The sequence below is a fragment of the Triticum aestivum genome, chromosome 4D, assembly GCF_018294505.1.
Source record: "Triticum aestivum cultivar Chinese Spring chromosome 4D, IWGSC CS RefSeq v2.1, whole genome shotgun sequence".
NCBI lineage: Eukaryota > Viridiplantae > Streptophyta > Magnoliopsida > Poales > Poaceae > Triticum > Triticum aestivum.
In genome coordinates, this window is record NC_057805.1 from 323,249,562 (window position 1) to 323,267,064 (window position 17,503).

Below are 17,503 nucleotides of genomic sequence, written 5' to 3' on the forward strand. Positions count from 1 at the left end.
ATGCCTCATGCGCGGGCCCTAACGCTTTCCAGGGTTGGAAAAAATTCTTCATTTGATCAAAGAGCTAAGCTGAAGTAGCCCTGGCTTGTGGGAGCGGGAAGTGATAGAGGCAAAGGTGCCCCGTCTTTCGATGAGATGGTGCTTATCATTTTTGGTGGAGTAGACTTTGACGATCCGACTACGAACGTGCGAGGACGTCGTGCCTTAGCAATCGCTAAACCAACTCCAAGAGGTTATTGACCATGTCGGAGCACGATCAACCTGACCACGAGGGTTTGTTTCCTGCACGCAAACAAAGAACAAACAAGAAACTGAAATTGCAATCTGGATATTGCGAATATAAGAGGAAAGCTTTATTAATGAAGGTGAGGTTCTCTGACGTCTTGGTCTGGTCGTTGAACACAAACGAAGTACGCGAAGTTGCAGCTATGGCGAACTTTTAATCTAAACAAAACCCAAAGTCTAAACGACGCCCTAAGGGTTGTATATATTGAGGAGTAGGGGGAATTTCATGACCCCTTGTAGGAGGGGTCCGAAACCAACCCTAACTTTGTTTCCCCACACATACGGACTCTAAAAACAGCCTAGGAAGTTGTAGTTCAAAATTACATGGGCCTGGCCCAAAAATAAGGTGGCACAGCACCTAAAATAAGCTATGGACGAAATTTATGAAGGGGCATATTGTATATTTCGTCCATGTCCTTGTAGGTCATCACGGAGGCTTCAAAGTACTCAAATATGCACTAGAAACGCCATTCTGGATCCCTTCGCGCGCGCCTTCATCTCCATGCTTGATCCTGCTCTAGTGTTCATCCCTCTTGTCCATGCCAAGCCCTTCATTAGTAATCAACACAAATGTATCCAATTTAGGCGGCATCATATTCTCATGAACATTAGGATTGTCACCAAGAAACGAAAGTACCTGGTAATTTAATTGGCATGCGCGAGCTCTAGTAATTGATCCAGTATGTATAGCAGCAGGGGTTGTGGGTGTAACAATGGTATTAATGTCCTCATCAGGAAGGGACCATGTACTTACGTGGGGCCGCCTCGTTTGGCCCTGGTGGCGTTAGTGTATACTTCCATGAGTGAAGCGGGTTGGATTCTCCTGCGACCGTCTTGATAGTTGGTTGTTTGAACTTTCGCGAGATGTGTGCCTCCTCGATTTGTATCGTGCAATGGTTGTTTGTTAGCTCGGGCTTTCATGGGTAGCGAAGGTAGCCCTGAGAATTGGGTTTGCTTCCTTCTTCATTGGAACGGCTTTGAGAGCGATCTTGGCATTTCCTCGTGGCGAGCGAGTGCTCAACAATGACTTCTTCATGTAGTGGTGGACTTTGCATCGGCTTTGTCCACCCTTGGCGGCGAACGATCTTCGTTCGTGCATGAAGGGGAATGTCTTCCGAGGGCATGCACCGCATCGACTCTTCTTGTGCTTCTTCCGAGCTTTCCTCATGGAAGGGGCCTAACTTGTTTGTGGCCTCTGTGAGGAGGCGAGCGATCTCGAGGCATTGTCGGCCCGACGACGGTGATGGCGAGGCAGAGCCTCAAATGGGAGTCGATCCTTGGATCTTTGAGCGCAAACCTGGTCGAGGCGCTTGGTAGAATGTCGCGAATGGTGTCAAAGGTGGATGAAGCTTCACATCCGAATGAAGGGATGATCCCAGCCTCCTGGTGATTCCTTAGACCTCGTGGAGAGCACACCCCTGACGGGATGATCTCAGGGCCTCCCATTCTTCCCGGTCTTATCGTGGGGCGAGGCTCCCACCATGGCCTTGTGGAAAGTCATGACATGTTGCTTCTCAAACTAGGCCCCACCCTCATCACGTCAGGATCTTGGATAAAATGATTATTCTACAACAATAGGGTATAGAGTACTCTCTCTTGATTATATGCGATCGGTTCATTTGTAACGGACACTTTTACTTAGTATGTATGTTGTTTTCCGAAAAGGAGGATAACTCCCAGCCTCTACATCGAACGATGCACACAACAATCTTTATTAAATTATTCCACGGAGTTTGATAAGAACAAATACATAGATCAACCCAAAGCCACCTTTCTGGCGACCTATGTCGCTATAGCTACTAGCTTATGTGCCCTGACCACACCAACGCACACCATCTTATCCGGTGGCCTCACCAAGCCGCCCCACAGCAAGCCGAGAACACCAACCGGTCTAGCAGACCCTAAGCGCGCACCGCATGCGCACGCTCCAGAATCCGCCACCGCCATCTTCCATACTCCCAACTTCAGGAGAGATCCACGAATTGACCTTGCCAGGCCCAACTGCCATCGACACCACCATAACGCCAGACAACGTCACCACCCTGCGCGTGAACTCGGGTCCATGAGTATGTGTGCATGTCGTACTAGTATATAAAGTGAACAATGCCGATGAGGTTCAGCACGGCTTCAACATCAAACACTCCAATTTACAAATCAAGTGCCCGACAAATGATGATGGCTCCAACAGACACCACTGATATGCTACATCGACGAACCTTTACGGCATTTTACGGGGTGTGTTTGAACTGCCAAATTATGATTGAACAAAGGGGTGGGAGGGGCCCCATCCACCTGAAAATGCGTGTGTGTGTGTGTGTGGGGGGGGGGCATGTTTAGTTGGGTTTTTGTGTGGGAGGGGTCCCACCCACCTGAAAATCAGGTGAGGGCATGTTAGTTGGTTAGGAAGGAGTCCATAGATGTGTGTATAATCATATACGTCTAGCAATTTTGAAATCATAAAGTTGATCCCCTGACGAGGCCCGTCAAGGCATGGACGGATTCAGAGGTCAAAAGCAAACATGGGTCATCCGTTAGAATTAGCGAGCAACTTGACAACTGCACAAATGTACTCGGTACGGATAAGACACCGATTACATCATACTATTTGTGAAGGAAAATCGTCTTATTCTCAACACTTACACCTACAACGACACATATTGCTTCTTGGCAAACTATCCTGGTCTAGCCTGCCTTTTCATAGACAAGACATGCGCTTGTAAACATCACACTTTACATTATTGGGTACAAACAACACATGACATGAAATGCATAGATAATAGTAGTAGTAAAACTACCCCGTACGATTGCCTGCGATCATGCAGCCACGTACTGATGATGACCGCGCACGCCATTCATTTTCATTACCTCGCAACGATCAGAAGGCCACTTCAGCGTTGGCGAACTCCTCTCTCTTCTGGGCCGCGTCCGCCACCATCTCGCCGAACCTGCACGGTGGGCTCACCACCGGCACCGTGCCCCGCGCGTACTGTCCACCACGCCCGTTGCGATGTTCATTGGCATGCATGTCCTTGGACTTCTGTGCGATGATGACGGAGTTCACCACGTCGTCGTCGGGGTGACACACGGCCAGCACCTCGAACCCGCCTCGGCCGATGTCCTGGGGATCGACGATCGGGTACAGGAACCCACGCGCGCCGTGCGCGCTGCGCACGACGAGGGCCGCCCCGTCCGCCATGTGCGCGCCGAGGTGCGCGATCACCTTGGCCTTGTCCTCGGCAGCCATGCCCACGAGCGCGGCCAGGAAGACGACGTCGTACGCGGCGAGCTCGCCGGCGAGGTCCGCGACGTCGGCGGTGTGGAACGACATGCGGGCGCCCACGTCCTTGTCGGCGCGGAACAGCTTGCTCGCGCGGTCGTTGGCCGCGCCGCACAGGTCGTAGTTGTCGAACATGGTGTCGGGCAGGTGGCGGGCGGCGAGGACGTAGGAGCTGAACGGCAGCGGGCCGGAGCCGATGAAGGCGACGCGGGCCGGGGCGATGCCGCCGGGCACGTAGCGCGCCAGGAGCTCGTACTCCAGCTTGCTGAGGTTGATGTAGTTGCTGTAGTAGGGGAAGATGCCGAGGTGGTCGAGCGGGTTGTCGAAGGCGGCGAGCATGTCGGAGTAGTGCGCCTCCAGCTTCCCCTCGGCCTCGGAGCAGAGGCGGATGAGGCCCTCCCGCATCTCCTGCGCCTCCGGGCCGAGCTTGGTCACGTCCACGGGGCTCGGGGGGACGCACGCGGTGACCAGGTCGGTGAAGAGCGCGTCGACGTCGGGGGATGGGCTGAGGGACGGCAGCTTGGCGATGGCGGCGTGGAGGCCGGTGATCTTGTGGACCAGGGCGGCGACCTCCTTGTTCTGGGCATCCATTTTACCTGGTACCTGACGAGTACTTGATGAACTCTGAGGCACAGGAGTGGAGTGGAGTTGGTGGATCGGGCTGCTTGGTGAGCTATGGAACGAGGAGCACGGGGTATATGTAGCTGCCTGCCGTCTAGAGCACTCATCGATGGAGCTGGCAAAGCTGTGCATGCATGCAAGCTTCACGCGTCCATGCCAATATGGCTGGTTTCATGCCTCTGCTGCTGTGGCGTGTTCACGTCCGGCTGTTGAAGTGGACAGCGTTAATTTTGTATGTATTCTTCCTCCAGATCGCTTTTTTTCTTTTGAATAAAGAGCCTGCACCAGCTGTTTTTTGGATGATTACTACGACTGCGTCTAGATACATCCATTTTAGTATAATAAAGTAATTTTGGATGGAGAAAGTACTGAGTGTTCACGCACGTTTAATTTGTCCGAAATAAAGAGCGTCCACCAGCTGTTTTTGGATGTGTTCGCATTAGTGTGTGCAAAATAAAGAGCGTCCACCAACTGTTTTTGGACCTGTTCACGGCCATTTAGTGTGTGTGAAATAAAGAGCGTGCCCATCAACTATTTTTTTACGTGTCTTCGGACGCTTAGTTACTAAGCGTCTGAAAAATAAAGAGCGCCCACCAGCTGTTGTTTGAACGTATCCACCAACTATTTTTAGATGTGTCTGCTGATGTTTAGTATGTCCGTTTGTTTTTGGAACGTGTTCGTGGACGTTTAGTGTGTCCGATCTGGTGATCCGCGTAAGTTTCCCTTATGTGTCAGATTTGGTGATCCGCGTGAATTGCCTGTTATGTACTAGAGATTACATTTCATTTGGGTGTGTTTGATTTGATGATCCACATTGGAGGTGCCCTTATGTACTAGAGATTAATTCAGATGTTTCCAATTTGGTGATCTGCATTGGAGTTGCCCTAATCATTTGGACACGCTGCCGAGAACTTCACCAAAGAACAGTAGAATGAGCAGGACATGAACTTCACTGGTTGTTTCAGTTCGGTAATCTCAAACGCCAACATATTAAGCTGTTCACCATCAGAAATTTATCTCCGCAGTCAAACAATAGAACACTGCACGCAGCGACTGTTTTGGTAATGGTACGCGCTAGTCTACACCTGTACATTGTCAATAGGTGTGGGTACAAAATTACAGTATCTTGGGCGTCCCCAGCAACAGAATTCAGCCAGGGCGCAATATCCAACAATATGAAGCTTTCCTTAGCCGCCACCAATCTACTCCCTCCATCTCAAATTACTTAGATTTGTCTAGACACGGGTGTATCTAACACTAAACGTGTTAGGTACATCCAAGTAATTTGGGACGGAGGTAATATGAAATAATCACCCTCTGCGGAAATGCAGTCAAAATACAATGGTCATCCAGACTTGCCTGGAAGAAGCACTGGTTCATACAAGTTCGGCAGCACATTTTATTTTCCTTTTGGCCAGTGCATGCTGTCCAGAGATGGTTTTATTTCCCATACATCTTAACAGTAGTTGATCTGAACGAGAAGAAGAGAATTTGTCACCTTTTTTACTGAAGCATAAATCGTAATAAACATATACTCCCACCGTTCCAAAATACTTGTCATGGTTTTAGTTCAAATTTGAACTAAAACCTCCAAAATACTTGTCAGTGGTTTTAGCTCAAATTTGACCTAAAACCACGACAAGTATTTTGGAACGGAGGGATTACATGTTAACATGGATCAAATGCACACCCAACTAAGTGAGATGTTGTTCTATAAGTAACATAAAATAATGAGCTGTTGAAATTCATTTGTTTAAATATGCTTTGGCGTCGATAAGGAAATGGATTAGATGGTGAGTGGTGTGTGTCTGTCACAATAAGCAACGAAATGGATTTTAGCATCATAAGAAAAAAGCAGCAATAAGAAGTTACCACAGAAGCGATCGTGGGATTGATGAGAATCCGTCGGAGCTTAGACCTTCAGGTGCTGCTCCACCACCACTGGCTGCCAATGTTTTACTTTCTCCATCAGCTGCTGTCTCTGAATCAGCCTTGCTAGTGCCGTTTACACAGTACTTCTGCAGCCACCTGTCCGACTCCCAAAGCACGTGCATAATGCTCTCCCTGGCAGAGTACCCATGGCTTTCAAAAGGAAGTATTACCAAACGAGACTGTACACCGTGACCCTTCAACGCATTGAAGAATCGGTCCGACTGTAATTGAAATATCAAGGTTAGGTGATACAAAACTATCCTCCAAATAAAACAGCTAATTAGCTATACACCAGGAAATAAACAATCGTATGAACACTAGGACAAAACATCAACCCATAACAATGCACAGATTTTCCTTCTCTCAAAAGACAGTGCATTTCAGGCAACGTTAACCCAAGTATTACTTTACTATGTAAGATGCAGGAGGTAGGTAGACAATTACATTTACGCAAAACCTGGAACAACAAATCAAATTTCTTAGGGTCTTGGTACAGTGTCTGTTTACATTATGCCTATCAATTTAGCAGCTTGGTCGATTATACAAAACTACTGGTGAGATTCCACATGAAAAACAAATATATTTGCAAGATAAACTATGCACACCTAAATGAATTTGTGATTAAAGGTATTCAAACAAAAGAGGTGGGAGCAGTAGTTCAAAGTCGACTGTTATCTTACAGTCACAGGTTAAAATTAAGTTGATGCTTAGGACTTCACCTGCATTGTCAGTGTTCCAGAATTGTTGTCTTGCTCCCCATGAATAAGTAATATTGGTCTCTTGATTTTGTTAGCCGACATGAAAGGGCTCATCTCCACATAGGTGTTAGTTGCCTCCCAAAGTGTTCTGTCCTCATTCTGCAGAATAATGCAGGTGGTTAAGAAAGACTGAAACGAAAAACTGCACCAGATTGGCAGTTACCCATTCAGCATTAGTGTGTACCTGAAACCCAAATGGAGTTAACGTCCTGTTGTAAGCTCCGGAACGAGCAATTCCACAGCAGAAAAGATGAGGAGCATGAGCTAAGAGATTTGCTGTCATGAATGCACCATACGAATGACCGCCAACAGCTATTTTATCAGGATGGACCACCTAAAGAGAAGTGATAGAAGATATCATGCCAAACCCTTAGAAAGCATTACCCACAAAGGCTCACAAAAAGAACTACGAAATGCTCACCCCTCTCCTGACAACTTCCTCGACGGCAGCCTCTGCACTAGTTACTAGCTGTTCCACATAACTACAAAACAATTTGCATTCACAATAGATTTAGTTCCATGGCACAAGTGTGGTACAGTTCACAATCTCGGACATATAGAAGGAAATGCAATAGGGCAGAAATAGCAAAAACACCTGTCGTTCGCCTCTACATCACCTTCACCAACAATCGGGATTGTCGGACCTGAAAGAATAGCAAACCTGCAAACCAAAGTGTGTTGGGTGAGACTATGTGCCAGAAAGAAAGATATTTGGAAGAAGTGCATCAAATTTTAACTTAGGCTAGATTTGGAGGTTAAGGGAGCGAATGAGGTTTTTGTCATGAGAAACAACAATAGGAAATAAATGGCATGTGTTTTTTCCTTGAATAGCAAGAAGAGAAATAATACCCTCTAGCCAACCAAAGAAGAGGAGATGTAGCACCAATCCCTGAAAACTCATTAGGGGAACCACGTACTTGTCCCGCAGCATCTTTGCTTTTAAACTCACCAGGGTATGACCAAACTAAACATGGCAAAGGTCCATCTTTTGATTGATCATAACCTGGAGGTAGATACAACTTTGCTGTAAGTTGAACCCCATCTTTGCGCTGGTACCTTATCATTTCCTTATACAATGAAGCAAGCTGGGGGTATGGGTGGGGAAAATTTGTAATCTGAACTTGCTTCTTTTCCGGCCAAATTTGTAGGTAATATTGTGTATTTTCTGTTTTTGATTCTTTTGATGTAAGTATCTTTAACTGGTCAAGGGGAAGGTCCCCATCAATTTTGTCTGACATCAAGGCAACAACAGTTTCAAAGTATTTTTCCTTGTCACTTTCCCATATTCGCTCTTTACTTCCAGTGTTTCTGCAAAAACAAAAATAAAGGCATCAGCTGGCATCTAGAATGCATGGAACTCCCTCTAAAGAAATATAAGAGCGTTTAGATCACTACTTATATTTCTTTACGGAGGGAGTACAAAACAAATGAAATCATTAATGGATATGGACAATTGGACATACATATCAAACAAGTCAAGGAATGGAACGTTTCCTTCTGGTGTGGCACCCATTCCATTCAGCAAGAGGTAAGTACTTTCATCTTGTTTATTAACCTTTGCAATAACATATGTTCCCATGGCAGTTCTTCGCAGCATTGGCGAACCAGGATCAGAGTACACATCTTCTGAAGATCTGTCAAATAAAATGCACGGACTGACATCTTTCTTGTCTGGAGCAACCACCCATGTTCTTGTTTTCCGAGTTTTGTACCATGATTCATACACCAAAGCAAGAGATTCATCACACCAAGAGATTCCTCTGTACCAATAGAATGAAAGCAAGAGAGAGAGTAAAGTGGGAATAATTAATTACTTGGCACACAAGATGAAAAAAAATGATAGGACGTTGTAAAAAGGATAGCTGATTTGTATTAGGACTTCCTATGTACAATTTTATATGGATGATTTTACACCAGTATTCTATATTTGAAATTTCCTGCTAGCAGTAATGCCCTATGTCAAAGCACAAAGCTTAACCATAACATCGTGCAGTGAAACAAAGATTTCCAGTCCTACTTGAGTAGACAAATGGAAGTTCAGAGAACATACCCATATCGGAGGTCAAGTTTATGTAGAATTTCTGGTTGTTCGCCATTTATGGGCTCAGCATTTTCCATGTAAACTATGTCACGTGGTGAAACTTCAACCTTTGCATCTCCACCATCCTGTGTCTCCACCCTAAGAAAAAGAAGGATAAACTAACCCAGTTAGACCAAGGAATAAGACATAAGCACACTGACATATTATATAAACTCCCTCCATATGACAAATAGGTGACGTTTTGGAGACTAACACGGTATTCAGGATTGCCTTTGACCACTATTTTTTTTACTATATTATATGCACAAAACACAAGAAAATTATCATATAAGAATATACTTGATCTATGTATTCAGAACAATATTTGGTCAATTTTAAGTTTGACTTAAGACATGTCCAATACGCCACTTATTTGAGATATGGAGGAGTATTGACAAATAAAAGATGTTCTTGACCGTCCAAACTTGCACCATAGAGCAAAGCTTGTACACAGAAGATCTAATAGTTTGAATGATTTGCATGCATCAGGTATCCAGATTCTATTTTGAAGGTTCAAACAAAAAATTAATGTTTCGGGTGCTGTTCTGCGTACCAATACAAAGTTGAAGGTTTGTCTGGCCTCCAATAGATTGAACGTTTTCCCTTGCGCACGCTGCTCGTCGCAATTGGTATGTCCTCTGCAAGGGGCAAGTCACAAAGTTCCCTAATAAACTTACCATCTGCAGTCCATAATTCAACTCTCTTTGGAAACCTTCCACAGGGTACAATATAGGAATATGGACGGTGGATAGAAGAAAGCATCAAATATTTGTCATCTGGTGATGGATCAATGGATGTGTATACAGCAGGAGGCCCCATTGGCTTCACAGTTCCATCCAAAGAGACCAACATGAGCTGTGAGGTTGCATAGTAATCAAATAAATCAGCATCATATTCATCTTTCAGAAGATCCTGGAATGTTCTCACTTGGACCACATTCTTTGTCTCATTAGACTGAATTTTTGGACCAGATGGAACTGATGGCTTCTGTGGTAGAGCTCCACGTGATACAGGGATGGTGCAGACTAACAAAGTAGAGTTATCAACCCATACAAAGCTGCAAAATAGTAGAAACAGTTATTTGGAAGTAGGAATAGTAAATAGGAGGCATGGAATTATGAGGTTTATTACCTGTCAAAAATAGCATTCAAGTATATATCAGGAGATTTAAAAAGTGGTCGTGCTTCTCCAGATTCCACGTCTGCAATCCATACCCTTAGCTTGCTGATTTTGTTGTCCTCCTGTTTGGATAAGAATCTGTTAAAGCTAATCAATGAGACATAACAAATGTCCCTGTTTCAAAGCCAATCCAACCAATTACCTCTTCAACTCGAACACTGAATGATAGATTACGACCGTCATGTGACCTAATTCATATTATTCAATACATGAAGTCAAGATTGATGTAATCCATTACAAATAAGTATCCATAAAATGATAGAAGTTACTTTGATACAAAAATCTGGAAATTTACCAGGTAACAAAATTAATCTTTGCTCCTTCAGGGTATCCATGGACCACCTTCTCTGGGCCCAAAGTTCCATCATCCATTAGCTTATGGATACCTATTCCAGTGTAGGAAGACCTACAAATTAGGTTAATCAGATTTCCAATGATGACATGATGTAAAGCGTAATAATGAACTTGTTAAAAAGTGAAACGGAATAATACGACAGAAATTTTGGGGAAAGCATGAACAGTACGTACATTCGACTTCTAGTATTAGAATGGCCATCAATCCTCACACCAGCAAGTTTCTCCTCAGGCTTTGCGAGATCAGATAGTGGTGGAAGCGCTCGACGTTTGAGAAATAGAATCTTGTCTTTGCTTGGTGAGAACGACAAAACAGGAAGTGGCGGTGCATCAACAATGTCCTGTATTTCTTTGGGGGGAAGGCGGTAGCCCAATGAAAGATCTGCATGATACGCAAATACGTTTACTGTTCATTGTACCACTAGTCTGCATTATACTTTCTGACAGTTAAACTGTAACATCCCAAATTTTCAATTTGGTATGTTATACATAGATCATCATTGCATATCATATTTTATTGCATTTTGACAAATCCTCGATAAATCCTAAGCAACTCAAGGACCCTCGGAGAGAGTTGAGGATTTTCTCGAATTCTCATATTTGATTTTCATCAAATAATAAAACGAGGATTTTGGTTTTAATTATTTTCTCTCCGGAAAAATATTTCATTTTAAAATAAAAGAGGGGAGAAAATATGACTTCTCCAAAACAAATGAAATACTGGAGGAAAAGTGTTAAAATCATTTATTGGAATTTATTCGGATTTTATTTGCAATTTTAATAGCATTAAAAATATTGCATGTTTTCAAAAATTTATTTTGTGTTAAAAAAATGTTCACCCTATTCTAGATTTTCTAACTAGACGGGGAAAATTTGTTTTATCTTTTTTGGACTTTTATTTATTTTTCTACGAATTATTTTCCGCGGAATGTTTAAAAAAAAAACTGCATTATATCTATTCCTCAAACATTGCATGGTTAGGATCTAATTAAACTGTGGGTTTTGGGAAGTAGTTGAGGTAGTACCTATTACCTGTTCTCTTATCAAACCCTTGGGAGTTACTTCTACGTTGCTATTATATTGCCATGCTATGCTCGTAGACGTGGATTTGGGTTTGAGAGATATTCATGACAGATGTGAGATTGTTAATAATGGTTTACCTAAGGTGGCAACTAAAACTCACATCTGGATGGATTGAGGCACCTGGAGAACCCAGTGTTGTCCGTTTGTATAAGGACCGCCACCCAGGCTCAAAGGGATCATAAGATTATTCATGCTAGAAACTTCCGTGTGCAGCCACAAGCTATTATGGGCTCTAGCATAGTTGAGTAGGTTACATGATCTCTTGAAGAGGTGGGCTAGCAGATGTAGGGGAAAGTAGGTGTACCGGTCCATCCAGAGTAAAGAGTGATTGTTTCTGAAAGACTGTGTCTCGGTCATCCGTTTCTCAAACACCATGCAGTGCGAGAAATAAAACGGAGGCGATCGAGTCTTGTGGGGAAAAGTGCACAAACCTCTGCAGAGTGTACAAACTAATCATGGTTAGCCGTGTCCCCGGTTATGGACAACTTGAGTATCTAGTCTCTGGATTATCATTTGAATCTCATCACCATGTTACTTTTAATTAATTTGTTGGGTTAATGATGACACTTAATTGGGATTGAGTTGAAGGTACCTTCTCAATGTTTAACAACCACCATGATAGTTAAATAAAATTTATTCCTTTGAAGTAGGGAAAAATTGGCTTTTCACATAAAACTTAACCATAGAGCTTTCCACCAGCCATATATGCATGTAGTATAGCATTATTATTGTTCATTATTCTCTATGTGCTACTTTGCCAGCATATTCTATGTGCTGACCCGTTTTTGGGCTGCAACGTTTCATGTTGCAGACTTTTCAGACGACGAGTAAGGTGCCTTAGGTCGTGGTCTTATACTCAGTGATGCCGCTGGAGTTGATGGACTCACTTATCTTCCAAGTCTTCCGCTGTTATCGTTTTTAGATGGCCTTAAGCCATGTTTATCATACTTAATCTCTTCGGAGATATTCGATGTAATAAGTGTGTGATTGCTACTCTGTTATAAATCCTCCATTTGTACTGTGCGTGTCAGCATTACTGATCCAGGGATGACACTGGTGCACAGCAGCACAGACCATTTGAGGTCTGGTCGCTACATAAACCCAGGACAAGGGCAGCTCAAACAGCACTTTATGCAGAGATCTTCACAGTGCACACAAAAATACAGCTCCATTCAAAGAAACTATTTACACCCCACCCACCCATCCCTAAGAATCATATTTGCGTATCAACACCAATAATTAGGCAATGCCCCAGAACCCATACATTACATTTTACTCCTAGAAGTAAAGCTACAAAATTCTTTCCTTGACAAGCAAAAGCACCACTATCATAAGCCTGTTGAAACAGTTCTAGGGTTATATGCATTCCTCATGTAAGCAGAGCAAGAGAACTTGAGACATCAAACCACATGCTCTCTAAAAGAGTCTCTTACTAAGCTAAACACAGCATGATAAGGAGCAAAGGTCAGGTTAATCCATCTAGTCTAGCTTTAACAGTGGTATGACGAGCAAGCCGAATCATGATAACTGAAGTGAGCTAGAGAGGGCATGTGATGTGATCTCTACCAGAACAAGTCGGGTTAATCTAAATTATACACTACCAACCCATAAAGAGCAATCCAGTATCCAGATCATAACTGAAGACAGCTAGTACTAGTATGTTTTCCAGGAACCGATCCAAGAGCAGGGCTCCAATCTCTCCCCCGCCAAAGCAGCCCAATCCACTGAACGACGCGAAGTAACAATCGAAATTAACAAGTGTCCAAGAAGAAAAAGGAAGCAACACCGACCGTCGTCTTCCTGGCCCAAGCCGGACGCAGCCGCCGGCTGATTGGACTCCCCGGAGGCTGCGGCGGCGGCGATGTGGGACATCCTGGAGGCGGCGGAGCTCATGGCGGTCCGGCGAGGCAGGCGGAGCGGCCGCGGAAGACTAGAGGAGCGAAGGGGAGCGCGCAGAGGCGCGAGCGGGAGCGGGAGCAGGGCGAGTCGGAGGCAAGCCCTGTGGAGGATGGAAAGGGCGGACATGATTTCTCGGCCTCCCTCCCTTGTTCTATACACGTACGAGTAGTAGATAGCATAGAATAGTGCAGGACGGATGGTGGGATACCTTTTCTTTGGTGGACAAAAAGATATTTTGGCCCCTTTTGAAAAATGTTTCTCTTAGTAATAAAATATGAAAAATGTTGAATTGATTGTTGTGCTTTGATAATAATAATTTGAGGATCCTGGCTTTTTTGTCGGTTTGATAATTTGAGAATCTGGTAGTACAATTTGGGTTGATTTTGACACAAGCAACAAGCCTCGGATGAAAACTCCAGTCGCCAACTGGAATCTGCTCCGAGCGTATAAATCATCTTCTTTAATCGCAATGGAGTCATGTTATCGACATATCACGAAACTTTTGTGAAAGTTTATGTGACGATGTCGGGTCGCTTGCGGCATGAGCTGACCTAACGGCGACAGTGGACAAATGATAATGATTGGCTCCGGGATTCCAGCTTATACTCTCCTCTAATACTCCCTCCGTTTTTAAATATAAGCCCTTTTAGATATTTCAATACGAACTATGGAAACGGAAGGAGTACTAGAGATAGGTTAACGTGCAACAAGTAAAAAACACAGTAGAAAGGAGCTCATTCTGAAGACATTCTTGCTAAATGAAGGGGCATCTGCCCAACTATGTTAAATTAAATTATAAACGAACTGACAGACACATATACAGCAAATTCACTCTAGAGACCTGTTTCCCCAAGTATGCTACAAGAAAGATACTCCCAGACCAGATGTGTTTCTTCTTTGTTGATGTTCAGTACCTCTGCTGTAGACCATGCAGCCACAACCATGATTGCATGCAAACGTTTCTATTATACACAATGGCCATACAAGAATCACTTCCCCATCTAGACATGCAAAAACAAGTTCAGAATAAGTGGTGCTTGCTTGCTGGCCTGCTGCCATCCCAGTGTAAGTCGGCTGATATCCAAGCTTCAAGTTTCAGAACAAGCTGAAACCCCCCGATTCCTCCTCCTGCTGCGCCTCTTCTAGCGTCTCACTAAATGTTGGCTCATCTCCTTCGCCACTTCTGTAGTTATCTGCATACTCTGAGCCCTCTTCTGAGTCATAATAAGATGATGATCGGTACTCCTCTGGACGGACAAACTCAAGCATGTAGTTCAACCCGTTGATGACATCGTAGACCATCAGTCCGATTCTTCCCCCAACCCAGCTGCCTAGCTGGCTTCCAACGAGATAGCCAAGCTTTCCCAGCCTCTCCTCGCCATGGAAACCACCCGCATAGGTTCCGAATAAGGTGCCCGTGCCCCGTAGAAATCCTTCAGTCATGCTTCCGCCGAAGTACATTGCCTCGAAGAAGTCCCAGCCAGAGGAAATTATCGGCCCCAATATCCTCTTCGCTTGCCGAGCGGCCACCTTCGTCGCTTTTGCCCCGACCTTTTGAGCTAGCTTGGCTGCCTCAGCGGGACTCAGGCCTTCTATCACAGCATCAGCCAATGCTTTCTCGATGGCTCGCTGCCGCACGTTTTCCATGTGTGCGCTTCGGAGGTTGTTCACGTACAGCTTCACCCCCTCCTTCCCCGCGCATGCAAGGCTGCCTGACCCCATATCGAAACAGTTCATGAATGTGAACTGCCCGCTCTTTGATGCAGCCTCCTTTCCGACAAGTTCCCTGCACTTCTCAGCTGCAGATTGCAAATTTTGATTAAGGTTAATTTACAAAAGGCATACATCCAGTTTACTTCTCCAAAATGAAATCGTCAGATACTATCTAGGAGAAAATTTGGATGCCAAGAGCAATATCAATTCAATAGCATACCATGTTAAACTGTCAATGTGCCTTATTATTCTTACAATGTGGCCATTTTCTACGATATCATGGCTTGCCAATGTGTCAACTTAGCAACAGGGCAAGAGTTATCTTTCCAAAAGAATGTAATACTCATAGATCCAGTGATTGAAGATTTAGTATGGAGATCTTTTATTTGTTAATTTTGAGAGGAACACATCAGCATGAGCACATGGCAAAAATGCTAATAGCCACACAACGTATACCAGCAGGAAAACTGGATGTCTGCACTTTACACTATTGTGAGATGAAATCAAATCATCATCACAGTTACTGAATGGAAGCAAAAAAAATGCTACTCCTGAGCTCCTTCACCAGCGCACAATTCTCCGACAGGTCCAGAGTATTGCTACTCACAGCATTTTTTAGCATAAGGTAATCGGTCTCCAGGGTGGCTCTATCCATCCCAACAAACTTACATGATGAACTGCATGCATGGCTTCAGCCATCAATGCACTCCAAACATTTGCCACGCCCCCTTAAACAGTATGCGGGAATTTTCGAGTAAGCGAAACATGTGGGTAAATTGTGCATGTGAACACTCATGGTACCAGACAGAATCACTGTTCCAGTTAAATACAACGATATAACTGACAAAAAAATTGCTACTCCAAGATCTTCGTCATAACAGTATGCGAGCATGTGACGCTGCCTTCAAGCCCTGAGACAGACAGCCTGTTTGTTCATACATATAATGTGTTTTCATGAATCAATCAGTATGAAGTACCAACCATGCTAGACAGTGTTCAGTTGTTCTTATTTTTTGTTCAACTTAACCTTATGAGCAGAGGCTAATCACCATCTTATAAGCAGTTAAATAGTCCTTAACAAGTCTGACTTCACTCGAAATCTATGGCTTTCTGAATTAAGGCACTCCCACTTCAAATTCCACCGCCCACATCAACGCAGACCTAGGAAGCATTGTAGCACTATACCATCGTCAATTGAACCCGTCGTTCGCTCTCCGTAGCCATTACCGTCGTCCAGAAACCCGAGATCAGACGCATCCCCACTCGAAACCAGCCAAATGCGCACCCACTTCTTCACTAGGAAACAGCCCCCACCACACAAAATCGCCGAATCAAAGACCGAAAGGCGCCATAAACCACACGCGCAAGCGCGCGCAGCGATCCGCCGCTCTACGAAGAAGTATTCACCTGCTCGCTCGACGAACTGGTTAACAGTAATTGGAGAAAAAAACGGAGGGCGGATCGGGGAGCATGCCTGTCATGCTGAGGGCGAGCACGCCGGCGACGAAGAGCAGAAGCTGGACGCGCCGCTTCTGGATGTCGAGCATCTTCGCGGCTGCGCGCGCTCGGCTCGGGCGCTGCAGACCAAGGATCTCTCCTCTCGTGGGAGGAGGAGGAAGTGGGGAAGAAACGAATAATAACGAGAGAAAAGAACGGCAGGTTCCTTGGGAAGAAAAGAGAGAGAGAGAAAAGAACGGCCGCAGGGGTTCCATTCGCCGCTGCCGCGTGGCGATACGCGTTACCCGGAAGGAGGACACGGCGTTGGGTGGGTCCTCACGCCATGGGCCCAGTCGCCCGACTTGTTTGAATGAAATTCACAAAACTCTAGTAGGTAGGTCATCTAAATTGTACGTATATCCAAATACGTACTAAAGCTGCGTCAATGAATTTGAATTGACCGGAGTAGCAAAAAATTTATTTTGAGCTCATATTTCAGAAGCAACTGTTTCAAAGACTTCTTTAAAATAACATGATTAGCAAAGCATTGAAATCTTTTATCTCCATCTGAACTTTTTGACACTACTCCCACTTTTAAAACGACTTTACTTTTATTTATTTATTGGTTTGTCACCGGCAAGTGAGCGTAGTATAGATTAAACTAGGCCAAGTATTAGGGCATGGCCAATGCATAGTTTTATGGTGATGCCCCACATGTCATGTAGGATCGGATGTTAGAGAAAGTAGGTTTGGATAGGGAAGCAGGATCCTCCACAAAAGGCAGGTGTTTGGGAGAAAAAGTGCGATCGGATGTAAAAAGCTGAATAAAGAGTAGAGATGCATCATATATAACACTATGCTTCCTAGTTTTAAAAGCCAACATTC

At 44.5% G+C, this 17,503-nt stretch overlaps 3 protein-coding genes across 4 annotated transcripts; all 3 read right to left on the bottom strand.

Moving 5' to 3' along the window:
- Positions 1 to 2,852: 2,852 nt before the first annotated feature.
- On the bottom strand, positions 2,853 to 4,348 carry LOC123097678 (probable nicotianamine synthase 6). The gene has a single exon (XM_044519490.1). It carries the CDS (start codon positions 4,313 to 4,315, stop codon positions 3,161 to 3,163), a length of 1,155 nt encoding a protein of 384 aa, XP_044375425.1. The 5' UTR covers positions 4,316 to 4,348; the 3' UTR covers positions 2,853 to 3,160.
- An 889-nt stretch (positions 4,349 to 5,237) lies between these two features.
- Positions 5,238 to 13,664, bottom strand: LOC123097679 (probable glutamyl endopeptidase, chloroplastic). Of its 2 annotated transcripts, XM_044519492.1 has the most exons (15): positions 13,360 to 13,663; positions 10,661 to 10,868; positions 10,428 to 10,538; positions 10,275 to 10,320; positions 10,085 to 10,194; positions 9,507 to 10,010; positions 8,924 to 9,052; positions 8,337 to 8,633; positions 7,723 to 8,181; positions 7,469 to 7,534; positions 7,295 to 7,355; positions 7,058 to 7,207; positions 6,835 to 6,972; positions 6,056 to 6,336; positions 5,238 to 5,654 (listed from the first exon to the last, which is right to left on the bottom strand). In XM_044519492.1, coding segments are annotated over exons 1-15 (2,796 nt in total). In that variant the 5' UTR covers positions 13,595 to 13,663; the 3' UTR covers positions 5,238 to 5,653. The 2 variants fall into 2 exon arrangements, with proteins under 2 accessions (XP_044375427.1, XP_044375426.1); XM_044519491.1 differs by lacking the exon at positions 5,238 to 5,654 and having other exon boundaries at positions 6,052 to 6,336; positions 13,360 to 13,664.
- A 559-nt stretch (positions 13,665 to 14,223) lies between these two features.
- On the bottom strand, positions 14,224 to 16,889 carry LOC123097680 (uncharacterized). The gene is made up of 2 exons (XM_044519493.1): positions 16,656 to 16,889; positions 14,224 to 15,267 (listed from the first exon to the last, which is right to left on the bottom strand). Exons 1-2 carry the CDS (start codon positions 16,726 to 16,728, stop codon positions 14,564 to 14,566), a joined length of 777 nt encoding a protein of 258 aa, XP_044375428.1. The 5' UTR covers positions 16,729 to 16,889; the 3' UTR covers positions 14,224 to 14,563.
- Positions 16,890 to 17,503: the final 614 nt, after the last annotated feature.